The sequence below is a fragment of the Perca flavescens genome, chromosome 3 (assembly GCF_004354835.1).
Source record: "Perca flavescens isolate YP-PL-M2 chromosome 3, PFLA_1.0, whole genome shotgun sequence".
Lineage (NCBI taxonomy): Eukaryota > Metazoa > Chordata > Actinopteri > Perciformes > Percidae > Perca > Perca flavescens.
Genome location: NC_041333.1, coordinates 41,287,847 through 41,298,161, shown reverse-complemented (window position 1 = coordinate 41,298,161; position 10,315 = coordinate 41,287,847). Strand labels below are relative to the sequence as shown.

The window sequence follows — 10,315 nt, the reverse complement described above, 5'->3', positions numbered from 1 at the left end:
TTCATCCCTCCTCCTCCCCTTCCACCTCCTGTCGTACCAGTACCTTCTCCACCACCACCGGTGTCTGGATTCCATCGGGGGGGGTTACAGCATGGTTCCCTACCCCTACATTAAATGTATTAATATAACGATGGAGTTCAATCTCCAATACTCTGTACAGCTACATGCTGTCGTACATTAAACCTTTTGCATATCTGCAAACAAGTCTCTCCTGATTGAAATGCATTTAAGCTAGAAATCAATATTAGCTTTAGCAATTTAGCTTTTCAGTATTCACACACATTATCTAGTTATTCTTCTAGACATTTTGTGGTAGCCTACTACGTATGCATACCTTGCTACATAAACCATTAAATATTAATATGTTCAGCTCTTCAATTATATGTGAGGTTATATTAAACTTATTTGTACCATTTACATTTATTTAAATATTAAGCCTTTGTCTAAATGAATTTAAATTGAAAGTCAATGGAGCAATCTTCAAATCATCATTAGGCTTTTTCCACTTTGAAATGCTACTACTTCTGCATTCTACAGCTAAAGACATCATTCAAATGTTAAACTGTTCACACATTTTTCAGCTATTACACTTGTTTTTGAACCCACTTTAAATATTTGCATTGTGTTTGTTTGAAATGTTTGATTTAAAACAATCGAGGGTGGACCTAGAAATGCCGACCCAGCTTGACAAGCAATCCAGCAGAGAAAGAGTGATTGATAGTATCAAAAGCTGCACTGAGATCTAAAATAATTAATATAAAGCATTTACCAGAATCTGCTGCACAGAGGAGGTCAATTGTCACTTGTAAAAGAGCCTCAGTGCTCTGGTGTTCCCAGAATCCCATAAAAGGTCTTACATTTAAATGATTTATCTAACTCATGTCAGGAGGCAGGCTGGATATGGAGAAGACAAAAACGTAAACATTATATGTAAGTCGTAATATTTATTGGTTGGACAAGTTAAAAGGAGATTCTCAGAGAACTTTGAAAAAGCAATAAGCAACCCTTAAATAATTATTTTATAATGCACCAGGTTAATGTTTATATTAAGAACTGACCCCCAAACAGTTTTGGTTGGGTTATATATCCATAGTGAAAAGCCAGATATTAAAAGATCAATTTCTGGATTTTATTAATCAATATCAGATCACTGACACATATCGAGTTTGATAAAATATTACCACAAACGATTTTATGATTCCATAACTTTTTGTTGGCATTTTTACAAATATAAAGTATCTATACATCCTTAACTTTTTTATCGTCAATTAAAGGTACAATATGTAACATTTCTGCTTTAAAATGTCTAAAAATGACCATACCTATGTTATATATTTTTACGAGTTGTGTTCTTACACTATCCCAAATGTTTCCACCAAATGTCAAACCCAGAGTTATTTTATTTTCAGACACGGCACGTTTCCTTTAGTCGCCTGTCAGTGGCGTCATAAAACCTTTCACCCTCCAGTTACTCCAACTTCCGTCAGAACACTGGCACCCAGATGACACGTTCAGGAGTAATTGTAAATCATACAATGTCGCAGAAAAAAAATGCTTGTAACCGTAATACTTCTTTTTTTTGCCATTCAGCATCATTTTGTGATTAATTACATCCGACTTTTTATCACAGTAATACAACAGAGATCTAATCTATTTTGAAAGTTCAATATCGATACCAGCTTGACGTTACTACAATGTGCTAATGTTGATGCTAAAGCTTTGTTGGTAACATTATGAGGTTACAACATCGTTCAACACACTAATACAGTTAACAGCTAACAGGACAGAGCTAACCCACGAATAACTTCACTAGTAATGTTAATATTAGCTGTAGATAGATGATTAATCTAATGCTAATTTAGCCAAAGTAGCACACCCCGGTCTGTCTGCCTCACTCCCCCGGCGCAGACAGACTCAGTCGGGATGACAGCTGACAACAGCCCCGGGACATATAGCTAGCTAGTTACTGTTAGCCCTAGTTACCTTAGCCCCCAGTCAGCTATCAGCCAGCTACTTTCATTACAGCAACCCCCTGCCAGAATTTATCTCCAGTGCCTGGTGCTTAACGCTAACGGCAGTTTAATTAAACGTCGGGAAACAGACCACATCAGACCCAGCACAGAGTCACAACAGCGGCCATCCATAGCGCTACCGGTGTATGTGCCGAAAATCTCCTCCCTGCCAAATTTCGCCCCCCTTTGCGTTTAGCTGTCTTTACGGTTAGCTAAATTAACCAGACAAAAGGTGGGTTAAGCACCAAAACAAAAAGTTAAGATTACTGAAAAGTGAAGGGGAGATAATTCAGGGCAGCTGGGAGATGTTCTGCTGCTGCACAACAGGCATCAAACGTCCTGGCTCGCTATCACGTTGATTTCCCCGACATTCCCCCCCCACACCCATGACCCACACCCGTCTCTCAGCCTCGTTTAGTAGCTAGCTAGCGTTACAACAAACCCAGTCCGCCCAGGTGTTGAAACCATCCAAAAGGTGACATTTGATATGTGAAATATTTTGTGTTTTAGCTGCTGGCTACTGTTAGCTTGCTGGCTCACTAGCTAACTGGTCAGCTACAAATAAAAATCTAATCAAGAAAAACGTAATTATGTTGGGGAAACTGCAGCTATTTTATTACAATAACATGAATAAACGTTACTAAACGTAACGTGAATAAACTTGAACGGGTAAACTCGTCCGTGAACGGAAGCACTCTAACCGACAGCGAAGGTGTTTAACACTAAAAACTCCCATAATTCCACGCAACTTCCCAACGTCATCAAAAGTCCAGTTTTACCGTCCATTGTTTTGGTTGAGAGACCCCTAGCGGCAGAAAGTTACATATTGTACGTTTAAATGAATGAGGTCAGACTGGTGCTGTGGGCGTCCTTTGACTTGAAAAGGTTAAAAGACGGAGAAGCAGTAGTTTCCACTCAGTAGGAGGATGGACTCCATCTGACTCAGCAGATATGTGAGGATTCACACAATGTCACAAATTTGTTTTCTACATTGCCTTACGTCAGTGTAGACTTTAGACTTTATATAAGAAAATTGTACGTTTGTAAAAATAGTTTACATGAATATGAATGTTTTTACTTTGTGTCGGGTGAATACTAAGTGTGTTTAAAATTTTGACTGCACATAGTCCGAAACAAGTGTAGATTGTATTCAGTTTTACAAAAACTTGTAATTTGTCATATAAACAGTGTTATGATTGCTTAATGAGGCAAAAGGAGATCATGATAAACTCTACTCAGGTTTCATATTTCACACTTGGTGCCTACTTTGATACCGGCCTTTTTAAATACTTATATTTCCTGATTGTTATGTCTTTATATATGTTAATAGTTTGTGCCAATCTTTTGCTGATTGTAGTTATCTGTATGAACAGAAGCTTACATGAACCTATGTACCTTTTTCTGTGCAGCCTGTTTGTAAATGAACTGTTTGGTAGTACAGGGTTGTTTCCATTCCTTCTGGTTCAGATCCTCTCTGACATTCACACTGTTCCTGCTTCAGTATGTTTCCTTCAGAATTTCCTTTTATTCTCTTACGGAGGTGTAGAATATTTAAACTTAGCCGTCATGGCTTATGACAGATACCTTGCTATCTGTTGCCCTCTGCAATATAACATCCAAATGTCATTTAACAAAATTGCAATGCTTATAGGTGCAACGTGGTTTTACCCTTTACTGATGTGTGTCGTGATGACATCCTTAAGTTGCTCTTTACAGCTATGTGGAAACATTATTAACAAAGTTTATTGTGACAACTATTCTGTTGTCAAACTGGCCTGCTCTGACACCAAAGTCAATAACATTTATGGACTCTTTATTACTTCATTCTCAATCATTTGTCCTCTTATTCTAATCTTTTACACGTACATGAAGATCCTTAAAGTGTGTTTTTCTGGTTCTAAACAGACCAGACAGAAAGCTGTCAGTACCTGCACACCTCACCTCGCTTCCCTGCTCAACTTTTCCTTTGGTTCTTTCTTTGAAATAGTACAGAGCAGGTTTGATATGAGGAGTGTACCCAATAGTTTGAGAATCTTTTTATCATTATACTGGCTTACATGCCAACCAGTTTTTAACCCTTTACTTTATGGTCTAAACATGTCAAAAATTCGCATCATTTGTAGCAGTCTTGTCTTTGCTAAAGTGTAAGCCACTTACATTGGGGCCACCCAACAGACTTTCATGTTTCTAAGAAAGTGAAATTGCATTAATGTAGTGCTACGTCTACTGATTATTTTTACTCTTGATTAATCTGTTTATTATTTTCTGGATAAATGGATTAGTTGTTTGGTCTATAAAATGTCAAATGGTGAAAAAGGTAGATTGGTGTTTCCCAAAGATCAAGATGACGTCCTCAAATGTCTCAGTCCACAACTCAAATAAATTTAGTTTACTGTCACAGAGGAGAGAAGAAACTAGAAAATAATCACATTTAACAAGCTGACATCACACAAGTTTTACTTTAATAATCTAAATAATTTAATAGTTGACAGCTAATCGATGAATCCTTGCAGCTCTACATTTATGGGTGTTTAAGGTCTAAAGTATGACACTTGAAAAGTAGCTGCACAACTGCTGTGCATTAACAAGCTCCTGATTAGATGTTTTAGTTTTTCATGACGATTTTAAGTTAATGAACATTTTCCTATACTGTTATGAAATGCTTTTTTCACAAAGATCCATTTAATAAAGTGATAAAAAATACATGAAATGTGTTTTTATTGAAAGCAAGGTTTAGTTAGTTCTTAAGGCTTTTGAAAAACTTTCTATAGTTAAATTATTTCGTATTTACTCATTTCAGCCTTCGCCTGAACATTTGAGTCTTCTGGCAATGTTTGCCCTGTGAATGTAGATTCTGTAAATCCAAAGATCTGATTCAGAAAACATTTAAATAACATTTCATGAATTATATTTTCTCACAAATAAAAAAACTAAGCTTGCCCATGATATATATAATTATAGCCTAGAGCAGTGGTTCCCAACCTATTTGGTCTGAGTTTCCCCACACAGTCCTGTCAGATGAACTCATGTACCCCTTCATCAATTCACAATGTATGTTGCAAATGTATAACATTATTCATTATTTAAAAGGACATATTGTTAATTACTTAATACAATTAACTGTCAATATCAAGGTTGGTTTGGTCAACAATCGTACTACTACCAACCTTCTAGGCTTCTACTACTTAGAGTGATGGCAAACCGTTTATCCATTATTGTTTCTTTAAGCCATTACCTTTAGCTAACTATTTTAACCATTAGTTATTTTAACTGTTTCTCCATTACTTTAACTAATCATTGAAACTGTTTATTTATTAGTCTGCTTTTAGCTAGTTATTTATACCATTTATTCATCACTTTTAGCTAAACTTCTGTGCTCACTTGCTAACTAGTTTTCACACACTCTTACATAACTGCAACATGTACTGTGCATTTGTTACAGTTGACTTCATGTTAATATGTGGATATGTTCTTCCCACCACCAAATTTCGATATGGCAAGAGGAGTCCTGATGAATCTCATTTTGATTTTCCATTCAAATTACCAGACGGGACTATTTGTTATTTCAGGTCCCTCTCTGCATGATGATTCCCAGTTTGTATCTGAGATAATGGTGTTTATCTCAAATTCCCATTTTTTTTTAATATCCAAACAGTTATCCGTTGATTGCGATACATTCTTCTTTCTGATAGTACCTTTAATTGTCAACATAAAGAAATGTCCTATATTGGATGGTGATGTACAGGCTCTATCAATGAGACTCGCGGACAAGCGGCATTTATTTCCCCAATCGTTTGTTTAAATAAATCAACACATTATAATTACACACATTAAAAGATTAACTGGAACCTGTGGTAACAGATTGCTGGTGTAACAAGCTCACTGACCGCGCTCTCACTCACATACACGGGCCATTTAGCTAGCAGGAAGAGGGGAGCTGCAGGCCCTGGAGCTCTGTCAGGGCAGCAGCATTTGGTAGTCCATTAGCGCAAAAAAACAGTGACTTTGCGCGGGTATGGAGTGCTGTGGGCTGCCGTGACGGAGCTCCAAGTACCTCATAGCAGGCCGGGGTCTGTGAAGGAAGGCAGGCCGGGCAGCGAGGCAGCAACACAGGCAGCACCGGCTCCTGAACTCCAAACAAAAAACAAACAGTCTTACCAAATTTGCAAATGGCCATACATTTTCGTAAAACGGCCCATATTTGAGCTTAAAAAAAAGTCTCAGAAGTGAATTTAATAATGAAATAGCCTGATAAAGAATGTATAACTTTGCAGTGTCTGAAATATGAGACCTGCTGTCGAGTCTCCCGTGTGTCTCTATGTAGTTTGCTCAAACCAATCAGCACGTAGCTCATTCTGAATATTCATGAGCATACCATATTTGGAAGAAAAGCTCTTGTTCCAAATAGAGCCATATTCACAGGGTAGTTAAGGGCCTAATAAAATAGCATTCGGGCAATTTTCAGCCCAACCAATGTTACATACCCCATTAGGAGACCTTAAGGAACAGTGTAAAATACCCTATATAATCATTCTATCACCCCTTTAAAGTTCTTCGAAGGACATTTAGGTATCGTTCTTCAAATACCTGACCCAGCATGATAAAACCTTTTTCTACCCACTTTTTAAACCCTGCACCCGATTTGGATGAAATAATGTCAGAGTTATGTGCAGTCTTCATTGCCCTGGGTATTCACATTCTTCCTCGCCATAGATTATATTTTTTAAAGTGGTTCTTACCCATTGATTACTACTTGTATTTATTCTCCAGGCAGCTTGATTTATAAATGGGATTCTGTCTTAAGTGCACTTCTTGGCAGTCTGTCTGCTCCATCCCAACCCATATAAATCTCTAAATGCCCCCATTTTCTTTTGGGCATACCATTCTTCAATTCTTCAATTCTAGTTCTGCAAAATTTGAACTTTAATTTATGTTTTAAATGTTTTTATATGCAGGTCATTGCTTTAATGTTTAGTTTGCCTGAGGCCAGACTAGCTGTTTGGGAGCCGTTTTTACTTCAAATTTAAATTTTGAAAAATGTCATGACTTTTTGACCTTAACTGCGACATCTAAAATGTCTTTAGCAAAGGAATGTTTTTTGTTGTGCATTTGTAGTTTGCTCTTAGTTGCTTGCATCTAGCTCTTGTTCCATTTAAGACAAAAACATCTAGACCAGTGTTTCTCAAACTTATTTAGACCAAGGACCAATAAAAAGACAACAACTCACGGATCACCTAACTGCCAAAATATTCCCTGAAACAATAGGCCTCATACTTCAACATTATGTTCTAAATCACAGCCACATTAAAGTGGCTATCTGTAATTTTTGGTTTGTGTTGATTCTAGAAAATCATTCATTTACAATAAGAGAATTCAAGTGTAGCATACAGTAACTTAGCCTACTTTGGATGTCTCATGAGCTAAACCAGGTATCACTGGGTCACAAGCCAAAGCATTAAGAGATTGTTTAAGCAACCAACATAATAATATTTAGATTAATATAGCGCATGTCATGAAACCCACGGACGCTTTACCCAGGTAGGCTACAGGGGGACAACAGAAAAGAAAATAGTAGGCCAACACAAACAAGGAATAAAAGGAATAAAACGTCCACGCTAAATAAAAGGGGGACGTAATTTAATGTTGGTTACTGACGTACAACCAAATCATGCATTGTAAAGTTATTTTATGAATGAAATAGACATATTACATACCTTTTGAATCATTTACAATCCCGTAATTGTCTCCAAAAGTCCAATCGAGTGTGACTCACGTTATTGCCGTTGTCTTTCACTTTCCCTTTTATCTTTTAGTTGTTCTTTGTTTAATTTGCTTATTTCCTGTGATGGTCCTGCCCCAGTATCAGCCATAACTACAGCAGATAACTTCTAAAATAACATTAAAATACAACACTGCTTATATAAAGAAATCTCCTGCTACCATTTACCTAGCTCAGCTGGCTGGATACTAACACAAGCTTTTCTGGTGTTACAAAGAAATCTGTGACCCATCAGAATGTGTTACTGTAGCGCCGTCTACCTGCCGCAAAGCATCAGTGACTTTGCAGGGAAAAATCAGACCCAGACAGAGGCATTAATAAAATCTATATAAAAATAGCGTTCTTTTCACTGGTAGTCTGTTACAGGTCTTTTTAGATCATTGTATGAAAAATGACAGAGCTACAGAAACATTAAAAAGTTCCATATAGTCACTTTAAAGTTTTACAAAACAGCTGACTCAGTCATTGTATTAATGGGAAGAATGGTGCTGCTTACGCTGAGAATGCAGTTACTGTAAACTTCTCCTCACCGTTAGGCTTTGGGTTGCTGGCAGACAGTTTGAGAAACACGTTTTTGAATTTTAAATTACAAACGTGGTATTTTACCACTCTTTTGGGAGTACTGATCTAGACCATGTCTCTTAGATTAAGTGAAAAAAGATATAAACACAACAAAGCAAAAATAAAAAAAGATACATTTGTGCATGACATCGTTTGAAGAGCAAAAACAACTTTAACCTGTCTTGTAGAACCACACACACACACATTACACGAGAGACATCGTTAGTGTTGATACAGTAAGGGGAGGCATTTATTATTGCTGTTTCATGTATGTAAAACTGAACTAATCTTACACTTTACCACACACCAGGCGTTTACAGATCATGCGTATTTTAGACATTTTCAGCCCATACAGCACTGGGGTAAAGAGCGGCTGGCATGTTAGAAAGTATAACGATAATAAAATGCTCAACATGTTGGGTACACTGCTCATATCAAACCTGCTTTGTATTATTTGGAATGAACCACCAAAAGAAAAGTTAAGCAGAGAAGCGAGGTGAGGTGTGCAGGTACTGACAGCTTTCTGTCTGGTCTGTTTAGAACCAGAAAAACACACTTTAAAGATTTTCATGTAAGTGTAAAGGATTAAAAGTAGAGGAATGATGATGGAGATGACAGTGTAACAGAGTCCATAAATGTTGTTCACTCTGGTGTCAGCACAGGCCAGCTTAACAATGGAGTAGTTTCCACAGTAAACTTTGTCAATGATGTTTCCACACAGCTTTAGAGGTGCACTCAAAGATATCAATACAGCAATTGCAAGAAAAGGGAATAACCACGTTAGAGCAATAAGCATTGCAACCTTGTTAGATGTCATAAGTGTGTTATATTGCAGAGGATAACAGATAGCAAGATATCTATCATAAGACATGACGGCTAAGTTGCAAAACTCTACACTGCCATAAGTATACACACAATAAATCTGCAGGAAACAAAGAGAAGCAGAAACAGTGTGAATGTCAGAGAGGATCTGAACCAGAAGGAATGGAAACAACCCTGTACTACCATACAGTTCATTTACAAACAGGCTGCACAGAAAAAGGTACATAGGTTCATGTAAGCTCCTGTTCATACAGATAACCACAATCAGCAAAAGATTGGTACAAATTATTACAATATATACTGATATGATCATGAGAAAATATAAATATTTGAAAACCCCGGTGTCAAAATAGGCACTTAGTGTGAAAAATGAAACCTGCGTAGCGTTTACCATGATCCTCCTGACTCTGAAAAAAAAAATGTATAACATTTTACAAGAAAACTTAATCATGTTACATTTTGTTAAAGGATTTCTGAAAGTTGAGTTAAACATTTAAAGCTTTCTTCAGACTATCTATAAGCATTGATCACAAACCGTATTCAATCAACAAACAGGACAGAAATGAATTCATCATACTCACCATTCCCCAAGTGTGTATTTTAATACTAAAGGTAAGACATTACACAACAGTTCATGACATTGCCTGAATCCTAACAATCATCTGCTTCTGTTGGACTGTGAGTCCGTCCTAACTGAGCTCAAACTATGCTTCTACGTCTTTTAACCTTTTCCAGTGAGGAGACGCCCACAGCAGCAGTCTGACCTCATTATCAGAGAACCTGCTCGTTGTAGCAACGAGTAGGTGCTTGTTTCTAAGTTATGCTTGAAAGAAATAACACATTTTACACAATAACACAGCGCCATGAAACCATAAACATCACTGACTCTACCCGGTTTGCTGCTTCCTGTTTGGTGCTGGAGGGAGAATTGGTTGGTGACAACGTTCACATGATTTAACTTTACTAGCAAGACTTCAAACTTCGGATAATATCAAACAGGTTTGATTTTGTTGGAACTTTTAGATGGGAAAAAGACTGACTGGGACTGAGTTTTACGAACCCCTTACACCAAATGATTGACACGACGGGAGCTCCCCAACCCTAGCAAGACTCTCAGGATGCCATTCCCATATTGGACATT

The 10,315-nt window shown here is 37.3% G+C and overlaps 2 protein-coding genes across 2 annotated transcripts; one reads left to right on the top strand and one right to left on the bottom strand.

The window, feature by feature from the left end:
• The first annotated feature begins 3,233 nt into the window (after positions 1-3,233).
• Positions 3,234-4,160, top strand: LOC114553019 (olfactory receptor 49-like). The gene has a single exon (XM_028574111.1). It carries the CDS (start codon positions 3,234-3,236, stop codon positions 4,158-4,160), a length of 927 nt encoding a protein of 308 aa, XP_028429912.1.
• Positions 4,161-8,641: 4,481 nt separating this feature from the next.
• LOC114553018 (olfactory receptor 11A1-like) lies at positions 8,642-9,568 on the bottom strand. The gene has a single exon (XM_028574110.1). It carries the CDS (start codon positions 9,566-9,568, stop codon positions 8,642-8,644), a length of 927 nt encoding a protein of 308 aa, XP_028429911.1.
• Between the last annotated feature and the right edge of the window lie 747 nt (positions 9,569-10,315).

Coding starts and splice junctions, on each gene's coding strand:
- LOC114553019 (XM_028574111.1), top strand. CDS start 3,234: ATGATAAACTCTACTCAGGTTTCATATTTCACACTTGGTGCCTACTTT.
- LOC114553018 (XM_028574110.1), bottom strand. CDS start 9,568: ATGGTAAACGCTACGCAGGTTTCATTTTTCACACTAAGTGCCTATTTT.